This window comes from Amblyomma maculatum, chromosome 5 (genome assembly GCF_055883805.1).
Source record: "Amblyomma maculatum isolate TAMU_Amacu chromosome 5, ASM5588380v1, whole genome shotgun sequence".
Taxonomy (NCBI): Eukaryota; Metazoa; Arthropoda; class Arachnida; order Ixodida; family Ixodidae; genus Amblyomma; species Amblyomma maculatum.
In genome coordinates, this window is record NC_139348.1 from 78,384,575 (window position 1) to 78,408,639 (window position 24,065).

The following is a 24,065-nucleotide window of genomic DNA, read 5'->3' on the forward strand; positions in this document are numbered from 1 at the left end:
TCTCTGACCCACTCTGCACGCTTCCTATCTCTTAATGTTACCCCTACCATTTTTCGTTCCATAGCCCTCTGGGTTGTCCTCAACTTAAGTAGAACTCTCTTGGTTAGCCTCCACGTTTCAGCCCCATAGGCGAGTACAGGTAAGATGCAACTGTTGTATACTTTCCTCTTGAGCGATACTGGTAAGCTGCTAGTCATAATCTGTGAGTGCTTGCCAAATGCGCTCCATTCCAATCTTATTCTTCTTATTTCCTTTTCATGGTCCGGATCTGTGGTTACTACCTGCCCTAAGTAGACATAATCGCCTACTACTTCCAGTACTTTGCTACCTAATGTAAACTGCTGTTCCTTCCCGAGGCTGTTGAACATTACCTTAGTCTTCTGCATATTGATTTTCTAGCCTACCTTTCTACTTTTCCTGTCTAGGTCATCAATCATTATTTGCAGTTCATCCCCCGAGTTGCTTAGCAAGGCAATGTCATCAGCAAATCGCAGATTACTGAGGTATTCTCCATCTACCCTTATCCCTAACTGCTCCCATTCCAAGTCTCAGAATACTTCCTCTAAGCAAGCTGTGAATAGTACTGGGGAGATTGTGTCTCCTTGCCTAACACCTTTCTTTTGGGAATTTTGTTACTTTCTTTATGCAGAACTATGGTTGCTGTGCAGCCGCTATATATATCTTCCAGCACTTTCACGTACGGCTCGTCGACCCCCTGATTTCGCAATGCCTGCATCACAACCGATGTTTCTATTGAGTCAAATGCTTTTTCGTAATCAATGAATGCTATGCATAAGGGCTGGTTATATTCTGAGCATTTTTCTATCACCTGATTGATGGTATGGATATGATCGATAGTAGAGTACCATTTCCGAAAACCTGCTTGATCCTTTGCTTGATTGCAGTCTAAGGTTGTCCTGATTCTATTAGCGATTACCTAAGTAAATACCTTATACGTAACAGACAGTAATCTGATTGGTCTGTAATTTTTAAGGTTCTTAGAGTCCCCTTTCTTATGAATGAGGATAATGTTTGCATTCTTCCATGGTTCCGGTACCATCGATGACACCAGGCACTGCGTATACAGGGTGGCCAGTTTTTCTAGCACGATATCCCCCCCTCCTCTTAGCAAATCTGTAGTTATCTGATCCTCTCCAGCTGATTTCTCCCTTTTCATAGTTTCTAATGCTTTCTTTACCTCGTCCTTCGTCACTGGCGGAACGTCTGACTGTTTTCCCCTGCCGCCAATCTCGTTACGGTCCTGGCAACTTTGGCTGCTGTAGAGATCTGTATAGAACTCCTCGGCTACTTTGACTATCTTGTCCATATTCGTGATGACATTGCCCGCCTTGTCCCTTATCGCATACATGTGGTTTTTGCTTATGCCCAATTTCTTCTTTACCACTTTAAGGCTTCCCCCGTTCTTTACAGCATGCTCAATTTTCTCCATGTTTTACAGTTGAACCCGGTTATATGGAACCCGGATATATCGAATTTTGGTTATATCGAACTCACGGAATATCCCCTTGAAAATCCCATGTAAAAGTATAGGAAAGCCGCGTCATATATCGAACTTAATTTCACCGACTGTTCGATATATAGAACTCCACACCATGCACTGGAAAGTGTGCCTTCCCCAAAGACGATCGCATCACACTTGGCTGTTTGCCACGTGACGTTTTCAAGCCATGCGCGGAAGGAATGAGAAGGAACAGTTCGGCGACTGCTGGTCTGGGCAGCGCCGTGCCCATTCCCCAAAGGCGCACGCATCTGCAGTTATCGTTTCCTGCGCGCCAACATATGACGTTTGCAAGCCATGTGCGTGGGTGTGCCCATTCTTTTGCGGAGCTCTCTCTCTCCTTCGGCACGCGCTACACATGTGCCAAGCCAGCTAAGCCCGTTTTCAAACAGACGTCGGACGCTTTCTCCAGCGTGTGTTGCGAGCCCTCTGCGCCTCTGCGCGCGGCGGCTGACGTGGCTATGGCACCTGCGGACGATAAGAAACGGCAGCTCTCCGTTTTTTTTTTTTTTTGAGAGTCATCCTTCCTTATCGTGCTGTTCGGACGTTAAGCGGCTTTTTTTTTTTCTTTTTCTTTTTCTTTTTTTTTTTTTTTTTTTTGCGGGAGTCGTTTATCCTGCATGTATCAATTGACGAAAGCACGCAATCAGCTGCTACGGTCATGACGCCTGCCCTAAGCGCAGGGTGGCCTGTGCAATCAAGCCATCACGGGCACTCTGCCAAGTTTGCTCCCCGCCACCGCAGGAGCTATTAAAAGATAAACGCGCCCGTATGTTATTGCTGCGCAGTATCTTGGCACGCTGCCAAGAAATGAGTTGTGGATGAGACCACCGAAACGGAGTGACGCGTGCTATAGACATGCGAGCGAAAACGCTCGCGATTTCTGCCGCGGCGCGGCGACACAAATCTTGTTTTGAGCTGCCGCGGTAGCTCGAGCGGCGAGAGGGACGCAGTTCCAACAAGTTAGAAATTTTTCGCTCTGTCCCTGCCGCTCGTCACTGAGATTGCTCAATCGCTTGCATGTGAGTGAGCTGGCCTTTACGCATTTTTTTTTTTTTCAAATTCTCCGGTGCAAAAGTGGAGGGTGGGTTCATTATGCGAGTGGGTTTATTACGCGACAAATACGGTATCGTTTTTTCGCATCTTAAGTACCGTCACAAGCTGATTTCTGTATATCGAATTATCGATATATCGAACTATTTCCTGATCCCCTTCGAGTTCGGTATATCCGGGCTCGACTGTACTTCCTTATACCAGCCACCTTGCGCTTATTGATTAGCTTTGATATCTCGGCCAATTCGATCTGGTCTGTTGGATTGGAAGCTTTCATACTCTGGCTTTTCTTAATCAAATCTTTCGTCTCCTTAGACAGCTTACCGGTATCCTCTCTAACTATCCTACCGCCTACTTCTACCGCGCACTCAGTAATGATATCTCTGAAATTATTGTTCATTTCTTCTAGGATAATGTCGTCATCCTCGGTTAGAGCTGAATATCTATTCTGTAGCGAGATCCTGAATTCCTCTGCTCTCCCCCTCACCGCTAATTCGTTGATGGATTTCTTTCTTACTAATCTGTTGCGTTCCTTCTTCAGATTTAGGCTAATTCGGGACCTCACCATCCTGTGGTCACTGCATCGCACTTTCCCGATTACCCCTGCATCTTGCACAATGGCAGGGGTTGAACACATTATGAAGTCAATTTCATTTTTAGTCTCCCTGTTAGCACTTTTCCATGTCCATTTCCGGTTCTTCCGTTTGCTAAAGAAGGTATTCATGATTCGTAAGTTATTGCGCTCTGCAAACTCAACTAGTAACTCCCCCCTGCTATTTCTAGAACCAATGCCATAGTCACCTACTGCCTGGTCTCCTGCCTGCTTTTTCCCTACCTTGGCATTGAAGTGGCCGTTAGTACAGTATACTGCGTTTTTACTTTTCGCATTGCCGATTCTACATCTTCGTAGAAGCTCTCAACTGCCTGGTCATCATAACTACATGTAGGTGCATAGGCCTGTACAACCTTCAGTTTATACCGCTTATTAGGCCTAATTACGATGACTGCCACCCTCTCATTAATACTATAGAATTCATCTATATTGCCCGCTATGTACTTATTGACAAGGAAACCTACTCCTAGTTGTCGCCTCTCTGGTAAGCCTCGATAACACAGTACATGCCCATCCTTCAGTACAGTATATGCCTCTGTCGGCCTCCTAACCTCACTAAGCCCTATGACGTCCCATTTCATACCTTCTAGTTCCTCTAACAGCACTGCTAAACTAGCTTCACTATTTATGTTAAACATTGCCAGGGTCAGTTTCCAATGGCGGCCTGTCCAGCGGAGCCAGAAGTTCTTAGCACCCCCTGCTGCGTCACAGGTCTGACCGCCGCCGTGGTCAGTTGTTCCACAGCCGCTGGTGACTGAGGGCCGAGGTTTTAAGGAGCTTATCATGAGAGGTTGTGGCCAATTTCTGCACCAGGGTGGCCAGCTCCTGTCCTGGTGAGGGAGTGCGTTGCCGGAGGTGTTCACCGGCATCAGGTCGCACCCCAAACCTGTTTATGCAATTCCATCGACACGCGGATTGTTTTTTTCTTAATCCGGTGGAGAATTGCGCGGCACCGGGATTTGAGCCCCTGTCCTCTTGCATGCGAGGCGGATGTTCTACCGCTACGCCACCCCTGCACCCCCCAGAAGCATAGTTACAGAAGCATATATAATATGGGTCACATGGGTCCAGGCCTGTAGAATTTGTAGACTGTGTTGGCATCGTGAAATTCATTGAGGTAATTTCTCGGGGCAAGACTAGGGTTTTTCTTTTTATTTCCTTGTTTTCTAGGTTCCACTGTAACAGATGCTAGGACGCTGCAGGCGTTGATACCGTCGTCTTCGGCGCGCCTCGCCACGAGGACGACCTTCGCTTCCGTCCACTGAACGCATGTCGCTTCTCGAGGCATCGTGAGCGACCACGCAACGTTTAACACGTTGCTCAAAACTGTTCAGAGGGCACGAAGAGAGATCGTAAATTCGGTGATCGCAAAAATAACGAAAGGCGAACAGAACGCACAAAGTACAAAGACAGCCAACAATGACAGCAAAGAGCCGGAGCAGACAACACGGGGAGGTAGCCAGCGGAAACCGACGCGTCAGCGGGCGCAGCAGCCAATAGCAGTCGCTCGATCCCCCGCGTTCTCGCGGAGCGCGCGCTTTGCCCAATCGCAGCTTTGAATTCAAGCACGGGAAACTCGAAAGCCGCCGCGAGGCTTCCAATCGGAAGCAAGCTACGCCTTGACCGCGCTGCCGTCGCCGCTGCCGAGGGTGGCAGAAGAAAGCGCAAGAATTCACAAACAAAGCAAGACCAAGATGGCAGCGCTCAGTTTGGCGGGAGAGGAATGGTGCGCGCGAAGTGTGCGAATTTTAGGTGCTTGCTCGCTGCTCCGTGGCTGCCGCTGCTTGTTATATAATTAATTTCAAGTATTTCTGCGGCGAGTTGGGCATTGATAATTACCGAAAGGGTAGTTTATAAGGCATACTACCGGAATATATAATCTTCTGAAAATTTACTGTTTTGCGATTTTTCAGTTTTAAAGGCCCTTAATCTGTATAAGTGGAATAATGATATGTGTTTTAAGACAGGCGGACTTAGTGTGTCTAATTACTGTAGTCTGGTATGCTGATCCAATGTAAGGAACATCCTAAAAGAAGGATGACTCTTGCATACCATATAAGGAATGCGGAACTGGTTCTAGCCAGGTTTGATTCATGCTTCATTCCGCCATGATTCAGACGTGCTGGAAACAAAACGTGGTCGAAAAATGGCCACGAATTATAGCTGGAATATCATGCGAGTAAACAAAGGCATAAGGTAAGATTAAACAGAATTCAGTTTCAGGAATGACATTAGACAGATACCAGACAGCTAAGGGTCTTGCATTAGAGACATTTAGTATAGTGTACACAGACACAAGAAGAGGAATCATCATCATCATCAGCCTGATTATACCCACTGCAGGGCGAAGGCCTCTCCCATATTTCTCCACTTAACCTGGTTCTGTGCTAGCTGCATCCACTTGACCCCTGCGAACTTCTTAATCTCATCCGCCCATCTAACTTTCTGCCGCCCCCTGCTACGCTTTCCTTCCCTTGGAATCCAGTTTGTTACCCTCAGCGACCATCGGTTATCCTCTCTTCGCACTACATGTCCTGCCCATGTCCGTTTCTTCTTCTTAATTTCTACTAGAATGTCGGTAACTTGAGTTATTTCTCTGACCCACTCTGCACGCTTTCTATCTCTTACTGTTACCCCTACCATTTTTCGTTCCATAGCCCTCTGGGTTGTCCTCAACTTAAGTAGAACTCTCTTGGTTAGCCTCCACGTTTCAGCCCCATAGGTGAGTACAGGCAAGATGTAACTGTTGTATACTTTCCTCTTGGGCGATACCGGTAAGCTGCTAGTCATAATCTGTGAATGCTTGCCAAATGCGCTCCATCCCAATCTTATTCTTCTTGTTATTTCCTTTTCATGGTCCGGATCTGCGGTTACTACCTGTCCTAAGTAGACATATTCGCCTACTACGTCCAGTATTTTGCTACCTAATGTAAACTGCTGTTCCTTCCCGAGGCTGTTGAACATTACCTTAGGAATAGCGCACGCCAAAAATATCTTGACGCGCACTGCGCATGCGCTATACGATACCTGAGACTGAGCTCTTTCGTACGATCGGTCAGCGTACGCCGAAACTTGAGTTTATCATGCCCGGCCCTCACGTACATTGGGAGATCAGCGTTGACAAGATGGCGGCATCCAGGCCGCCCGCTTCAGAGCGAATTTGTCTTTATTACCGCGTTTTCGGGCGCGCTGCCGCCTATAAATGGCACACGGGGTCTTCGCTTTGCCTCGTGTAGCATTGAGCACAAATAATTAGCGAATATTTACCTCTGTTTTTTATCTTGCACGGCGGCAGCGCAGTCCCTTGAGAAGCGTTGCTTTGTTGGCATGGCAACGCCATGAAGTGGATCGGCTTGGCTTGACTGCTTTACACGCGTGTATCTGTGAAAATATGCTTGGCAGTACAGGGCTGGAAGGAGGCCGTGATGCACCATGACGGCAGTACAAGGTAAAAGTATTCAACACGGGAATACCAATGTTGGGGAGTACAACAAAACTGCCACAGCAAAGAAACTGGCTCCGGTGCGACTTAACTAGCCTTGGCTTGCAGCGAGTAAAAAAAAAAAAAAAGAAAAAAAAAAGAACCCCTCCTGAATGTGTTTTTTTTATTTGAAATCTAGATGTCGCCACTGTAGTTTGCGTTCACGCTTTCGTACGGCCAACTAAAAGCGCCGATGCAACACACGGAGTAACGCCCCATAATTTGCTAGCGTTTATCATAGAAAGCGTCCATACGCTATACTAAACGTCTCTATTTACTTTGCTAAGGATGTAGTTTAGACGGTTCCCGTGTTCTGTGTGCAGTTCTTAAGCACCAGTTGCTAGATTGCATAATTGCAGGGTTAGAAAGGCAGAAGTAGAAAAAATTCGGAAGCGTAAGGTGGAAAGTGGAGGAGGCATGAGGCACAAATCTTGCTGGCCATGTACTGTGCGATGTCAATGCATGTTGAATAACCCCAGGCGGTCAAAATTTCCAGTACACTCCACTACGGACTCTCTCATAGCTTGAGTTATTTGGGATGTCAGTGCCACGTACAGCATCATACCATCACGTTTCAGTTGTAAGCCATCACGAGGTTCAAACTGAGAGCTGATATGAAGCAGTTATTCTAGGAAAGCCTTATATAAAGAGGTATTTTGCTCATCCTTGAGCGTCCTGCTGTCCCTGTGCAGCTTTCTTGTTGCCATTGGTGCTGCCTACAGTGCTAGCACTCAAGAGTCTGTGTGATTGTGATATTGTGGCACCTCGTTTCCAGGGCATCACCAACCTGGAGAACCGGCGCGAGTGGCCCACCAGCGTGCTGGTGCAGACCCTGGAGGCCTTGATGGCAGAGACCCCCCGGGACTTAGTGGCACGCGAGCTGTGGTGCGCGGCGGCTAGCGCCCCGCACTGGTGGCGCGTCACGTGTGCTTTCAGCCGCTCCACGGCCGTCATGTCCACCGTGGGCTACATCATTGGCCTGGGAGACCGCCACCTTGACAACATGCTGCTTGACCTGCGCACCGGAGAGGTGAGTATGCAGGGGGGAAAGATGGTCAGGAATGCAATAGAATTTCGTTAGAAGGAAGACTACCCTTGAGCACCATTTCTTTTTTTCTTGAGGTATTTGAATGAAATTTTCAGGGTAGGGTCATAGTACAACCATTTGAAGAAGTGTCAAGTTTCTTGGAGCTGGGTTCACTGGTTTTCAAGTTAGAGGAGCATATCAAAATGGTTTACATACGTCTCTTAGGACAGGCATGGAAAATTTACAAAATGTGCTGACACTGCGATATTCGTTATGCTCATTCTTCGATAGTTCCCAAGGCAATACAAAGCCCTTCTTCAAAATTTATTTGCTGAAAAAGATCTGGAGCAGACGATGCGCGGGGACAGCCGGTAGAAACAATTGTGTCAGTGGGCACAGCAGCCAAGAGCAGTCACCTAATCCCCCACGCTCTCGCAGAGTGCGCACTTCACCCAATCGCAGCCTTGAATTCTTACGCAGGAAACACGAAAGCCACCATGAGGCTCCTAATTGGAAGAAGGCCACGCCTCGACCACGCGCTGTCACTGCTGCTGACGGTGGCAAAAGAAAGTACAAGAATTCGCAAATAAAACAAGACCAAAGTAGTGGCGCTCTGTTTGGCGGGAGAGGAATGGCGCATGCGAAATTTGTGAATTTTTGGCGCTAGCTCGCAGCTCCATGGCTGCCACCACTTGTTATATAAATAATTTCCAATTTTTCTACGATGAGTTCGGCATTAATAATTACAGAAAGGATAGTTAATGAAACATACTACTGGAATACATAATCTTCCAAAAATTTACTGGTTCACGATCTTTTGGTTTCCAAAGGTCGTGTCTCCCTTTAGTGCAAATCTCACAGGGTCTGCAACTTCATATTGTTTAGAACGTACAAAAATTTGGGAGGAAAGGCATGGGGAATGTACACTTTATTTATGGTTGCATATAATCTAACTGGTGATTACGACATTGGTAATGTGCAGGCTGTGTGCTGCCACTCACTTCTCATGGTACATATGTCACTGCTGGTGATCGGGTTTTGGCGATGTACAGGCAGTGTGCTTGGTGCTCAAGGGAGCAGTCGTGATGCTGACAAAGCAGGAGCTAAAGCAGGGTCTTTGTTTTATTTATTTACGTATGGGCTGTTGTCTCACAATGCGAGAAATCTCAGGAGTGGATGATAAGAGTCTGCTTTCTTTTTGGTTATGCATCACCAGACGGCTGTCCTATTACCTTTTGGCAGTAATCCAGGGAAATAGAATCACCGAGTGTAGAAGTGTTTTCTGCTAATGCAAGGAAGCTGTAATGTGCGGCCAACTGTAGTTTAAACCAAGTTACACACAGTTGAACCCGGATATATCAAACCCGGATAATTCGAATTTTGGTTGCATCGAACTCGCGGCTTATCCCCTTAAAAATCACAAGGCACGTGCTTCTGCAGTGATCGCTGCTCCGCTACCGTGTGACGTTTGCAAGCCATGTGCGTGAAGGAAAGAGAGGGAACCAATGCAGCCGTGGTGTTTGGGAGAGGGTAAAAACGTGACAGAGCGAAGCGCAAGGGTGTGCCCACTCTTCTGCCAAGCTTTATATCTCCCCTTCCTCTCTTTATCACGGTCTTCGTTCGCAGCAGCACGCACTACGCATGCGCGGACAAGCCAGCTCAGCCCGTAGTAGATGCTTCTCCAGTATGTTGTGAACGCTCTGCGCACAATGGCTGACGTGTGATGCGTGTCGTGTCGGGCTGAACGTGTGTAAGCTACGGCAGCTGCAGATGCTAAGCAGCAGCAGTTCTTCTCCCTTTGTTCTTCTTTTTTTTTTTTTTTTTTTGCGGGAGTCGTTCATGTGTGTCATCATGCTAAACATGCAGCGAAAGCAGCAATTTTTTTCTTTTTCTTTTGGGAGAGTCGTCCTTACTTGTGCTGAACGTGCGACGCAGCGTAAGCTATGCCAGCTGCGGACGTTAAAAAGAGGCAGGGCTTTTTCTTTTTTGTTTTGCGAGAGTCGTCCATTCTTGCATCTATAAATCAACGAAAGCATGCTGTCAGCTGCAATCATGACGTCGACTTCTAGCATTGTTCGCTTCAAATGGCATTTGCAGCTACAGTCGAACCCGGATATATCAAACTCGAAGGGGATCGCGAAATAGTTTGATATATCGATAATTCGATATACAGAAATCGACTTGGGACGGCACTTACGATGCGAAAAAATGATACTGTATTTGTCGCGTAATCAACTCACTCGCATTATGAACCCACCCTCCACTTTTATACTCGAGAATTTGGAGAAAAAAAAAGCGTTAAGGCCAGCTCGCTCACATACAAGCGATCTCAGCGACGAGTGGCAGCGACTGAGCAAAAAATTTCCAACTTGTTGAAACTGCCTCTCTCTGCCGTTCCAGCCACCGCAGCAGCTCGAAACAAGGTTTCTGTATCGCCGCGGCAAAAATCGCCAGAGTTTTCGCTTGCCTGTCGCACTCGGTTTGGGTCATGAGGTCATCTAATCCGCAGCTCATTTCTTGGCAGCGTGCTAAGATGCTGCCCAGCGATAACGTCGCAGCGTCTTTATGTGTTTATCTTTTGATAGCTCCTGCAGCAGCGGGGAGTGAACTTGGCAGACTGCCCTTGATGGCTTGATTGCACAAGCCTGGTTCGATTTATCATGCTGTGCTTGGGGCGGGGCGTAGTCCACTGCCACAAAACCATTGGAAAGTGTGATAAAGTAGGTGCAAATGCTGTTAGAAGCGAAAAATGCTAAAAGCAGGTGTCATGATCGCAGCTCACCGCGTGCTTTCGTTGATTCATACATGCAAGGACAAACGACTCCCGCAAAAAAAGAAAAAAAAGCCGCTTCGTAACGCCATATCTTACGCTACGCCGCGCATACAGCATAACGATAAGAACAAACGACTCTTGCAAAAAAGAAAAAAAAGAAAATATAGATCTGCCGCTTCTTAACTTCCACAGGCGCCATAGCCAGGTCAGCGGCCGCGCGCAGAGGGTTCGCAACACACGCTGGAGAAAGCGTCCGACGTTCTGTCTGAAAACGGGCTGAGCTGGCTTGGCGCATGCGTAGCACGTGCTACTACGAACGAAGGCCGGGAAAGAGGACGGAGAGAGATAGCTCGGCAAAAGAATGGGCACACCCTAGCGCTTCGCTCTATCGCGTTTTTCTCCTCTGGTTCCCACTGGTTCTCTCTGGCTCCTTCACGCACATGGCTTGCAAACGTCACGTGCTGGCGCGTGGGAAACGATAACCGCAGATGCGCGCGCCTTTGGGGAATGGGCGCGGCGCTGCCCTAGCCGAACTGCGCGTGGCTTGAAAACGTCACGCGGGAAATGGCCAAGGGTGATGCGATCATCTTTGGGGAAGGCACACTTTCCAGTGCGTGGTGTGGAGTTCAATATATCGAACGAGCGGTGAAATTGAGTTCGATATATGACGCGGCTTTCCTATACTTTCACATGTGATTTTCAAGGGGATATTCCGTGAATTCGATATAACCAAAATTCGATATATCTGGGTTCGACTGTATTATGCTTTCCAAAGATTTTGTGGCAGTGGACTATGCCCGCGCCAAGCGCAGCGTGATAAATCGAACCAGGCTTGTGCAATCAAGCCATCACGGGCACTCTGCCAGGTTCGCTCCCTGTCACTGCAGGATCTATCAGTAGTATAGCCAAAGATAAACACGCCGTAACGGTATTGCTGCGTAGCATCTTGGCGCGCTACCAATATTTGAGCTGTTGATGTGACTGTCGAAACAGAGAAAGGCGCCACCAAATGCTTTTTTTTTTTTCTTCTTTTCTTTTTTTCTTTTTTTCTTTCAAATTCATGGTGGCAAAATTGGGGAGTGGGTTCATTATGTGGGTGGGTTGATTATGCGACAAATACAGTCTGATTTTTCATGATTGCAAGTGGCGTCTCAAGCTGATTTTTGTATATTGAATTATAGGTATATTGAGCTATTTCGCGATCCCCTTCGAGTTCGATATATTTGGGTTAGACTGTTTAAGAGGGATTGCTGTGTAGTGTTTTTAAGGCAGCATAGGTTTTGTGTTTGTTTGCGTGCTCTTTACAACATCGGGAGCTTATGGGGGGCACTTAAGCTCTTCTGCCTTTAATGGTATGACACAATAGCTTAGGCTGCCAGCCCACATATGAAGCCCCGCTCTAACCAAGCCGTATCAACGTGCCTGAGTAGCCTAGGGGTAACGCAAATGCAGGAGCCCTGGCAGGCTGATTCTGATATCACCCTTCCATATGAAAGGAGTGACTTGAGTTGGCAGCTCCTGCCAAACGTAATGTCAGGCAGCCATACATTTAATCAGTGTGCACCATGTCAGATGCCAGCTACCACGCTCGTAATTTTTTGCTCACAATGCTGACGCCAGTTTCTCGGTGAATGGGCGCCTTTAATGCTGTCATGATAAAAAAATGTGGGCAAGGTGACCGGCCTCTAGCAGGGACCAACAGGATGGCCCCTGCACATGTACAGACATGCAAGGAATGCAGGCTTGGGTTGTGAGGGCATGGCTGTTGTGCAGTGTCCTGTCTCCCTCTTTCCTTGACGTGCAATGGAGCTGGTGTTTCAGGTGGTGCACATTGACTACAACGTGTGCTTTGAGAAAGGCAAGAACCTGCGGGTCCCCGAGAAGGTGCCGTTCCGTATGACCCCCAACATCGAGGCTGCGCTTGGTGTCACCGGCGTCGAGGGACAGTTCCGGCTCGCCTGCGAGCAGGTAGGCATCACCTCCTTCCTGGTGGGGTAATTTTACTGTTGCATGACCCAGCTAAGTACCTCGTATCTGATGGTATATATAAAGGGAGTGTCATGAACCGTCTAGTACCATCTTTGTGCTCCTGATATGGTGAAAGCGCATTAAAACATGCCTCGTGCCTGCAGCTGTGTGTGCACCTGTGTGCAAATTAAAAAAAAAAAAGTTCCCCCAACAATTAAGATGCTCCTTAATGTCAAATTCTAGTGCAGCTCTTGTTTCACGGGAACCATCAAACACAGGCCTCGACGCCTCCAGTCATGTAGTGCTGCTTTGGCAGTGACGTCATCAGTAATCTGATAATGGCGCGCTCTTTGCACATTCTTCGACCACCATATCTGAGCAAGCAGTGGCATCAACTTCCATGCATCACTTACTGCCAACATCATTGTCAATCAGACAGCAGTGCTGCTACTGTAGCACCTCTTTCAAGCTGGAACCCCACCGGGGTGGCACAGTGGTTAGGACGCTTGACTTCTGTGCCTAAGAATGCGGATTCGAATCCCAGCCTCGGTGCCCGGTTTTCGATGAAGGCGAAAGGCAAGGCGCCCGTGTGCCATGCGATATCAGTGCACGTTAAGGAGCTCCAGGTGGTTGAAGTCCCCTACTGCATAGTGTCTCATAGCCCGAGTCGCTTTGGGACATTAAACCCTGAGTCTGTATTCACGCTACGGCAGCTACAGTGCTACTCGGCGCAGGAACGAGCACCCAAGAGCAGCACTCCTAAACGGCCTAAATTCAGCAAAACCCCGCCGATACATTTTTCATTTAGATCTGAAAAAAAGATAAAAACAACAGCCACGGAATGGGACTGACTGAAAAATGGCAGTGTCGGTCAACAGAACACGTGTTTATTGCTATGCTAGTGTCTCAAAAAGTTGCGGAGTGTTATCAGCCACATTTTCTTGTGCCTGGTGAGCACGAGATGCTTCCCCAGGGCATCTACAGCTGACGTGAATGTTGGTTCTGGCAGTAACTCATTGTCATCCTCTTCATCACCAATAAGGTTGACGACTGGGCACGTTGGTAAGGGTTCATACTTAACCAGCCAAAGGACGAGACACAGGAAAGAAGGGGACATTCACAATAGCTGTGGCCGCCACGCCTTGACCTCGTTTTGTGGTGTCGCACGGGGGCGCATTTTTGCTGTGTGCAAATGTACTTCGGCACAGAAAAAATTTGGGGAGCACATAAGAGTTTGATTTGTCATTTACAATAGCATTAGTTCCCAAATAAAAGATGGGGCTTACCTACCGCAGTGGTTGCGTTTTGCTGGAAGTGAATTGCAAGAACGCCCATGTGCTGTGCAATTTCGGCGCACACCAGAGTATCCTAGGTGGTCTGAATTAATCCAGAACATTCCATTATGGCATTCATAATAGCCCCTGCATCATTTTAGGGCTTTAAATCCCATAATTTTCTACTTACAAAGGTGAGACTTGAGGTGTGTGTGGGTTCATATGTTTATGAGGAACTTAAAAACACTCGATGGAACCCGAGCATTTTTGAACCCCTGCATTAAAGGGCCTCCAAATGTCTTGGGCTTCAAGTCAAGGTTAAACAGATTTGCATGGTGGCGACTGTGGTCTCTCTTATGCTTGTCGCGGTCTCTATGCCAGGTGCTGAAGGTCTTGCGCCGTGGACGGGAGACCCTGCTCACCCTCCTGGAGGCATTTGTGTACGATCCACTTGTCGACTGGGACAGCAACAATGGTCCCGGAGGAGCGTGCTCGCCTGCCTCGCGCCTAGAACGCAACATGGCGAGTGCCCTGCTGGCCATCCGCATCCGCGAGACTGCCCAACCTTGGGCACTCAACCATCGGCTCCTGGCAGATGCCCTGGATGAAACGGCCACCTTGCTCCGCGACTGGCAGCAGGCAGAGGTGCGTTGCCTTGTTCAGCTTCCGTGTTATAGGCAGACCTTAGTTTGGAGATAGCTATGGGATAATACTTGCAGGATAGATGCGTATTTACTTGCATAATGCTCGCATATTTTTTTCACGGAAAATTGATGCGAAGTTAAGGGGGCAGGGGGTGCAATAATTATGCGGGAAAAATTTTCGAGCCAGTGTTTTGAACCGCTAAAAGCAAATTTAAGTAGGTGTGAATCGAGGTTCTTAGGCCAGCTATTTATAACCAAAACATTACTTTCAAGCAGACTTTACCTTTGGTATAAAAGTACAGGGTCGGCAAACGTACAAATTACTAAAGCACTTTATTTGCCGTACGCAGCCTCATCATCACTCCCCGCGTTCCGTGGTATAATGCTCACAGCAGACCATACAGTTCTACTCTTGACCAGAGACTTTATCCGAGTCTATGTCAACACTGCAGTCGCTGTCTCCAGTAACATATTATGCAGAAGTCATTGACGACAAAGTGCCTGCTGGTAGCGTGGTTGCCATGCTGTAGCACATACTCGAAAGCTTTCAGCTTAAAAGCAGCTGTATAGCTTGCGTACCGCCCCATCGCGATGCGGCACCAACACGGTAGCTGGTGGAACAAAGCAAGTAACACGGACGGAACGAAGGAACAATCACAATGAGCCACGGAGATGCCTCTCGAAATGGTGACATTGCTACAAACATCGCGGAGATAAAAAAAAAAGGGGGATGAGCATAAACTATGATGATGGTGATAATCTACCCTAGCATGCTATCGCCACCTGGTACCGCGCGCATACAACGAGGCCAGCTAGGTTCAGTAGCGCTTCAAAGATGGCGCTTGCTACTACTAGCAGACGGCTCTTACGGTGGTATATTGGTGGTGCAATGATTATGCGAGTAAAAAAAGTTCCAATTTTTTACGCCCAATGGGAGGGGTGCGAGCATTATGCGAGTAAATACCACTGGTGCAACTTTCCCGAGTATTATCAGAGGCTAGTAACGTCTAAAGCTTTGCAGCTGACCCTGCTTTGCATATGAAAAGTGGTTGCCGAGTGCCATTAACGGAAGTGCTGCTTGCAGGAATGTAATATGCTGTTCCACGTACCAAATGTTGTGCCGGATTAAGTTTCAAGAGGGTATTCTGACTGCGAGGTGTAAATGATATCCAGGGTCTGCAATGCTAAGGTCACAGGAACTGGTGGTCCTGAACTGAAAGCCAAATAGAGCACCATAGTTGAGTGGATAATGATGCTGATATTTCAGTGCACGTTAATAAGCCTTCAAATTGGCGAAATCATCCTGAACACTCCATTACTTTGTCCCTATTAACCCGAGTCACTTTGGGATGCTAAACCTGATGAACTGTAAACCAGATTTTTTTGTGTCCTCCCTTGGGTGCGGAGAACAAACCATGCTTATTGGAGAGTTTCTCAAAGAGCCCATAATTTAGGGGGTTTTATGTGGCTGCCACCAGAAGCTTTAACTGTACGTTCCAGGTCTCTCCCTATTGATGTAGTGTCACTGTCACACTTCAGGTGAAGTCTGCTTTGCCTTGCTCCTTATGGCTGTGTGTCTTCTAGATAGTCTTAATTGGATCATTTTCATAGAATGTGGACAATTTTTACTTCAAGTTTAAGCTTTTGGTGTAGCGAGTTTAACAGTAGCCTCTCTGAAAAGAAAAGATTGGAACAGTTCTCAAAAAATGTGCACTCATTGGAGACAAGGCATCTGCTAGGACACTGAAACATCAGTGGCTGCTATTTTTGTTTCTTTTAGCCAACTTGCAGATTTTTTTCCTATCATCAGTTTTTTCGGGATGCATCTTACGATATTGGAACAAAGTAACGTGCCTCAAAATAGTGATAGTGGCGATTCCCCAAGTGGTACTGTGAGGTTTGTCGTTGTGGTCAATGCTGGTGCCTTGATCGTCTCGTTGGGGTGCCAGGGCTGTGTGCATGCAGCCGAGCAGAGCCTGGGCGAGGCGTGTGCTCAGCAGACCATCCTGGAGGAAGCCCTGGCCTCTGAGAACAAGGACCACCCGCTCTTCTCACTGCCAGCCCGCTACCAGGAGTGGGCGCTCGTCCAGGGGGCACGGGACTCGGTGCTGCAGGCTCTGCAGGTGAGAGAGCAACTTCACACTTGGAGTCTCGGCTTGTTCATTCGAGCTCATAGTGCCCTACATCTATTTAGAACCTGTGGCCACCGTCATATTGGAATAGATGCAAAATGATGGTGCTCACTTCGTCGCAGTGCCCTCAAGCAGACACTCTTATCTTGTAACGTTTGAGTCCTGTCGCTGTGCCTCAGTGGTTGGGGCACTCGACTCCAGAGTCATCAGCCATGGCAGCCACGTTTCACTGGAGATGAAAAACAAGGCTCCTGTTCGTTGTTTGATGCCATTGCATGTTAGCAGAACCCCAAGAGGTTGAAACAACCTGGAATTGTCCACTAAGGTGTTTCAATGACACATGTCGCTGTACACTTCAAAGCTAACTGCAACAGTAGCCTGGTGGTCCTCATAAGCAAATACAGTTGAACCTCGTTATAACGAAGTAGTACGGAGCGCAAAAATTTGTTCATTATATTTGATATTCATTGTAAAAGTGCGCACCCAAATTCCTGCAACTACGTCTGCTAATACAGTCGCCGACGGATTTTTCGGACTCCGAAAATTCGGACTTGCTGCATATTTCGGACATCCGCCAGGCACCGTCGGCTTCCCCATAGGACACTGTATATAGCAATGACTAATAATTCGGACAAATTGTGCATAGAAAGTTCAATATTTCGGACAAAAATTGGCACCTTCATTTCATTTCGCGACCACTTTCCGCCGTAATGGCACCATGCTGAGCTCAGCAGACACCCGCATGTCGCCATTTTGAATTCTGGTGGCTTGTTAGGAACCGCGGGTGGCTTGGATTGGATTGGTGTGGCAGTCATGCCAATCAGCGCGTGCGCCTTGCCGGCGCGGTCTGCGGGTCACGTATTGCTAAATTTCTCTACTATCATCATCAGCAAAGAAAGGATTACCGTTATGGTCGGCGCGAACTCGACCGGTACCGAGAAACTTCCACTCCTCGTGATTGGAAAGTCTCAAAACCCGAGATGCTTCAAGGGCGCCAGGAACTTGCCAGCATGGTACATGAACAACTCGAAGGCATGGATGACACAGTCCTTCTTCGAGGATTACCTGCGCCGCTTGGACAGAATGTTCCGGTCCCAACAACGCCAAGTGGTAATTTTTGTTGACAATTGTGCAGCACACGGTGCTGTCGACAACCTTCAGGCCATCTGGCTGGAATTTTTGCCCCCTAACACTACGAGTGTGCTGCAGCCTATGGACCAGGGCGTGATTCAAAATTTGAAAGTGCACTACCGAGAGTTGGACTGTGAAAAAGGCTGACCGCCGAAGAATTGACGCGTTTGAATTGTGGTGCTGGCGAAGACTCTTGAGAGTTCCTTGGACTGCCAGAAGATCAAATCAGTCGATATTGTCGACCATAAACCCTGACTGCTCATTGGAGGGTCAAATTCTAAAGTTAAAGCTCAGCTACTTTGGTCATCTGATGAGAAGAGAGGAGTCGCTGGAGAAAGATTTGATGTTGGGAAAGGTTGAGGGTCGCCGGAGAAGGGGTAGGCAGCGAACGCGATGGTTAGATGGCATTCTCGAGGCATTGCAGATGAAGCTATGTGATGTTAAGAAGATAGTGAGAGACCGGAAAGCGTGGCGTGACATGGTCCATAGGGTCACGAAGAGTCGGACACGACTGAACGCCTGAACTGAACTGAACCGAGCCCGTCTGCGTCGCCGCACAATCCTGTGCTTTGAAAATGAGAAATTGTGCTCAGTGAATCTTTTTTCGGCAATTTGCATGCTTGCCGATTCGTGGAAGGCCGTTCAGCCGGCAGCGATCGCGAATTGCTTCAGGCACGCCGGATTTTATGCCACCGAAGAGCCTGTTGCTGACAGTGCAGCTACAACCAGTTACGACGCAGCAGCAGAAGACGGCGAAAACTTAATCGCCGACCTCAAAAGCAGTGGGATGGACATTCCGGCAGCTACAACATTCCGCGAGTTCGCCGAAGTTGACAACGACCTTGAACTGTGCGCTGAGCTCACCGATGACGAGATCGTTGCGCAGGTGCTTGAGCTCCAAGACGACGACTCTGGCTCCGATGAAGAGCCCCTCGGCTGTGTACAACCAACAACATCGGAAATTGCCAGTGCCTTGACATTGCTCTCAAATATGTACGACGAAGCAACGACACTTGCGCAAATACAGTCGAACCCGGTTATATCGAACCCGGATATATCGAATTTTGGTTATATCGAACTCACGGAATATCCCCTTGAAAATCCAATGTAAAAGTATAGGAGAGCCGCGTCATATATCGAACTCAATTTCACCGGTCGTTCGATATATCGAACTCCGCACCACGCACTGAAAAGTGTGCCTTCCCCAAAGACGATCGCATCACCCTTGGCTGTTTGCCGCGTGATGTTTTCAAGCCACGCGCGGAAGGAATGAGAGGGGACAGTTCTGGACAGCGCCGCGGCCATTCCTCAAAGGCGCGCGCATCTGCAGTTATCGTTTCCCGCGCGCCAACACATGACGTTTGCAAGCCATGTGCGTGGGTCTGCCCATTCTTTTGCCGAGCTATCTCTCTCCTTCAGCACGCGCTACGCATGCGCCAAGCCAGCTCAGCCCGTTTTCACTGACGTCGGACGCTTTCTTCAGAGTATGTTGCGAACCCTCTGCCCGCGGCGGCTGACATGGCTATGGCGCCTGCGAACGTTAAGAAGTGGCAGCCCTCTCTGCTTTTTTTTTTTTTTTTTTCGAGAATCATCCTTTCTTATCGTTGTGCTGTACGCGCGACGTAGCGTAAGATATGGTGGCTGCGGACGTCAAGAAGCGGTAGGCTTTTTTTTTTTTTTCTTTTTGGCGGGAGCCGTTTATCTTTGCATGTATGAATCAACGGAAACACGCGGTCTGCTGCTGCGATTATGATGCTCGCTCCGAATGCGGCGCAATAAATCGAAGCAGGCTTGTGCAATCAAGCCATCACGGCACTCTGCCAAGTTCGCTTCCCGCCACCGGAGGAGCTATAAAACGCGCCCCGATGTTATCGCTGCGCAGCATCTTGGCACGCTGCCAAGAAATGAGCTGTGGATGTGACGACCGAAACGGAGTGACGCGCGCCATCCACATGCAAGCGAAAACGCTCGCGATTTCTGCCGCAGCGACGCAGAAACCTTGTATTGAGCTGTCGTGGTGGCTCGAGCGGCAAGAGGGATGCAGTTCCAACAAGTTTGAAATTTTTTGCTCTGTCGCTGCCGCTCGTCACTGAGATCACTCAATCGCTTGCATGTGAGCGAGCTGGTCTTAACGCATTTTTTATTTTTTTTTTTTTTAAATCTCTGGTGCAAAAGTGGAGGGTGGGTTCATTATGCGAGTGGGTTGATTGCACGACACATGCGGTATTGTTTTTTGGCATCGTAAGTGCCGTCACAAGCCGATTTTTGTATATCGAATTATCGATACATCGAACTATTTCGCGATCCCCTTCGAGTTCGATATCTCCGGGTTCGACTGTACAAGTGGATGTCGTATCCTGCAGGCGCAAAATGAGGCAAGCACAATCTGTGATTATTTTAAAGTAGATCAGCCGAAATAAAGTTCATTTTTTTCATTTAACCATTTTTTTCGGACTGTTCGTTTATTCGGACATTTTTCCCGTTCCCTTGAAGTCCGAAAAATCGGTCGGCGACTTAAAACGAAATAAAATGCGCACTAATATGAACAACACAAAGGTGAGAAAACACACAATTTTTTCATTAAAAGCTTGGTATAAACATGAAATCTCGCTTTTCGTCCTGTGTTGGAGAGCAACAATGAATGTTAAGAAAGGACGTTGCCTCCGCGCACAGTTTGCACAACGGAGCCAACGGTCTCGGGGAGCGTCGGCCACAGTGGCAGAGACACGTCATGACGGGAGCAATGGTGATGACATGCCAGTCACTGTCTGCCTGATGCTTGCCAGCCGTTGCATAGCCGAACTCGAGCAGCAGCAGCGATGCTAGAGTCCGGGGCCATTCATGACCTCAGAGATCACTTTGTGCGGGGGAGTGATCTCGGAGGCCGTAAGCCATTGGCAGTAGTTTTATTTTGCCGCCGCTAGATGACACTGCACGCTAACGCGCGGGCGATTTAAACGCACTTCAGTGGCAGGCGATTCGATTGGCTGAAAATCGCGTTTCTGGAGGATTTTTCCAACTCCTTTACACATTCTTTTCTTTTATAATGCGAAAAAACTGCTTCATTATAACTGATGTAGCGTCAAATTTTGAAATTTTTCTTTCGTTATACAGAAAAAACTCCCATTGAAGTAAACCATAGACCAACCAAACATTGATTTTTGTTTGTTTTATCTTATAACTCGCTATGTCCGTGTTCATTATAGCGAGGTTCGACTGTATAGGACCTGCCTGAAACTTAGTCTTTCTTAATGCAATACCACTCAAATTTTTTGCCCACTGACGTTGCCTCATGCACAGGTCATTAAACATAGTATGAGAGAAATGGTTCAGCTACTCCTACATACATACATACTAGCACAAAGTTTTGTTTCTGTTTTTCTCTAGTTTTCTACTAGCTTCTGTGAAATTAGGATATGATGACTGTTGTCATAATACGTGTTATATTTTTTAGTCCTTCCTTTTCTTTCTTTTTATTTTTACGCATCATTTTATGGCAATTTCCCATTGCAGGCGGATTAATTCCCCCCATACATAATGCATCCAGGCCCGAATAATAAAATGAAGTAAATTGTGTGTTGTCACCAGTGCGTAGTATTTGCCAGTCGAAGCAAGCTTTGCTTTTTGACATTGTTTTCACAGTTGTCTGGCAAGGCATAGCAGCATGCTGTGCTCACTCTTGCAGGAAAAACTGGAAGAGTGCCGTCGTTGGAGCACCCTGCAGACGGCAGCCATGTCCTCCCTCTCCTCGGGCGCCCCACCAGACAGGTGGCGTCAGGTGCTCAGTGCTGAGCTGGCAGTCGAGTCGGTGGCTTCACTGGAGCCCCTGGTGGAGTTTCTACAAAGCTCTGGGCAGCTTCAGCTGCTCCAGCAGGTACGCCGTCATTCTTTCCGGAGTTATCTGAGGTGGGTCAGTTGTGGTATTGTTAAAGTGCGCGTGTATCAACCGTGCAGTGTGAGGCGAGCGAGGAGGAGCTGCGGCAGCTGTCAGTGCAGCTGCGCCAGGCCCTGCAGACTGCCCTGGAGCTGCTGGGCACGTACGCGGCCATTGTGGTGCAGGGTCCCCCCCAGGGCTGGCACCAGCCCTCCCACCGGCTCCAGCACTGGCAGGAGTGGCTGGAGGGACTGCACCAGGACTTCACCCTGGCCAAGTGAGACCACTGCTCTCCAAGCTCTGTACAGTGCCATATTTACTCGAATACAACGCGAGGGGCGACTTTCCATATTACCCAATGGGAACGCTTGGATGTAATGAAAAATTGTCGATATTTTATATTTTCTTTATAACGAGGTTTACCTGGACTCATTAGGTGTCCTTTTTACTTGAGAGGCCAGCTGTTCTCCGATTCAGCTGAAATATGTACAAAAAAAAATGGTATTTGTCGCAAGTCAAGTGCAATGTAGCCTGTTCATTTGCTCCGTCTTTTCTGCCAGGTGTCAGGAGGTGATATCGGAGTTCCACCACCACTACGGAGTTGGAACCGAGGTGACCTATGCCCAGACAGCTCTGGCACAGCACTATGAGCTCCAGTCCGCCGTGGCCGACTGCAACTCCCACATCATGGCCGTGAGTGGCGCACGTTTAGTATTATTGGGGCACCAGCAGCTGCAGACAGACACCATTTCCCAACGTTGTCCTTCTCCACTGAGCAATGTTGTGGCCAAAGGGTTTGCCACTCATGAGGAAAGCACTGTTCTGTTTCTCGCATGTTGAGTATGGAATGAGTAAAAGTTTTAGCACACTTCGCATTGATGGTGCAGACCCAAGCATGAAAGCGAATACTGCCTAGTAGAGGTGGGTACACCGCATTGAGTGCGGATTGCTGTGCTCACTACTAATTTAGCAAAAAACATGGATGCTAATGCTGGTAGAGGAGCACAGAAGTTTTATGAAATTACTGGTGGTGCACCCTCCTTTTCAATATAGACATTTATACCCCTGTTAAGCGCGCAAATTAAGGGCACTTACGGGAAGTGCATGCCCGGTACTTCGAGTCGCACTTTGGCATATGCGGTGCTAAACGGGAAAACAGCACACTCGCAGTAAAAAAAATGGCAATGGACAAACAGCTCGTTTTTAAAGATGTAATATTCTAAAGATTGATTGTCATGCATTGAATTTAAGTAAAAACAAGCATAGCCTATTTTTGTCAATGTAAACAGAGATTATAAAAGCGTATTAAGTGTATTTCAAAAACATTTCAAGTCAGGACCGGCCGAGACGGCTTCCTAGCCTACATGGGCAAACATGGCGACATGCGACGCCGCAGTGTCTGACGATGGTCTGACGCCTCTAAAACTGAAAAATTTTATTAAATGCTGTTAAATAACTAAAATGAACCTTTGTGTTCTTTTTCAATGGATTACATTTTGTGCCAATGGAATCGCTGGGGACAAGACTACGCACTTGGCCAGAAAGTGCGTTCTCCACAATGTACTTCAATCAAAGTTTACTTTTCTGCGAGTGCACTCCACTTGCAGCGTTCAGATTGGGCAAAGTGTACTTATAGCGAGTGACACTCTCCTTAAGTGCACTTAACTTGCACGCTTGACAGGGGTATTACATAAGCAACAAAGTGCAAGCAGTTGCAGTTGTTTTCGGGCATGCCATGGAACTGGGTCGCAATGATGCCCTCCTCTCCCACAGTTTGCACTGCAGTTGTTTCAAGGATCCTCCGGTAACCAGTGCAGTTTGGGAAGGGTAATGTCACGGTCTGTAGCTGTGGTTAATTCATGTGCAGGTGCTGAAGCGGAAGCAGGCAGAAGGCCCCGACTACCTGCCCGATGCCCAGGCAGCACTGATGGCTCTTGCCCAAGGTGAGGTTGGCATAGAATGGGCTGTGAGGTTGTTCTAGCTGAAAAGCGTAGCAGGGTGGAGTGAAATCTTTGCACGTGCAAGCTTACCTGCACTAAGTGCACAGCTACGATGAGCCCTAGCCAGTTGATGTCACCAACAGATGCACTGAGAAATGTTGCAGCAACTATAATTGCTCCTGTTAACTGGTTAGGGCGACATACCATGTACAGCTGCCCAAATCTTGCGTGATGGCCGCATTTTCTGTGATTCTGAGCGTCGCAGAGGAGCTAATCTGCGAAATGTCTTAAGCTTGGGTTCACCAAGCCCTTGCTAAATCTTGGCCTTCTGGAAAGTTTTATCTGCCCTAAGGTGCAGGAGCATAGAAAAAGCGACCATTGCGCACGCCAGATTTGGTTGGGTGTACACCCTTGCGCAAAAGGGGATAGATCACGTGATGTGCTGCAATGAATATTTTTCTGTTAAAAGGATACACCTGGCAGATTTGCTTGAGCAAATTGGCAAGCATATAGTAAGGCTACCCTATGCATAACTTCGAAATAACTGTTTCACCATCAAAAAAAGCTGGCGTGCAGTGTTGTCAAAACGCATGGCCTCTCCCCTTTTGTGCAAGGGTGTACGTGCTTACCAATCTT

General features: G+C 47.9%; 1 protein-coding gene across 3 annotated transcripts in view; it reads left to right on the top strand.

Moving 5' to 3' along the window:
• nonC (serine/threonine-protein kinase Smg1) overlaps positions 1-24,065 on the top strand; it is a 172,389-nt gene that overhangs the window by 108,805 nt on the left and 39,519 nt on the right. For all 3 annotated transcript variants that reach the window (XM_084603825.1, XM_084603826.1, XM_084603827.1), the window contains 8 exons: positions 7,442-7,696; positions 12,288-12,434; positions 14,090-14,353; positions 16,302-16,475; positions 21,301-21,489; positions 21,570-21,766; positions 22,050-22,182; positions 23,357-23,432. In XM_084603825.1, coding sequence (XP_084459951.1) covers positions 7,442-7,696; positions 12,288-12,434; positions 14,090-14,353; positions 16,302-16,475; positions 21,301-21,489; positions 21,570-21,766; positions 22,050-22,182; positions 23,357-23,432 — 1,435 coding nt within the window. The remainder of the gene's footprint in view (positions 1-7,441; positions 7,697-12,287; positions 12,435-14,089; positions 14,354-16,301; positions 16,476-21,300; positions 21,490-21,569; positions 21,767-22,049; positions 22,183-23,356; positions 23,433-24,065) is intronic.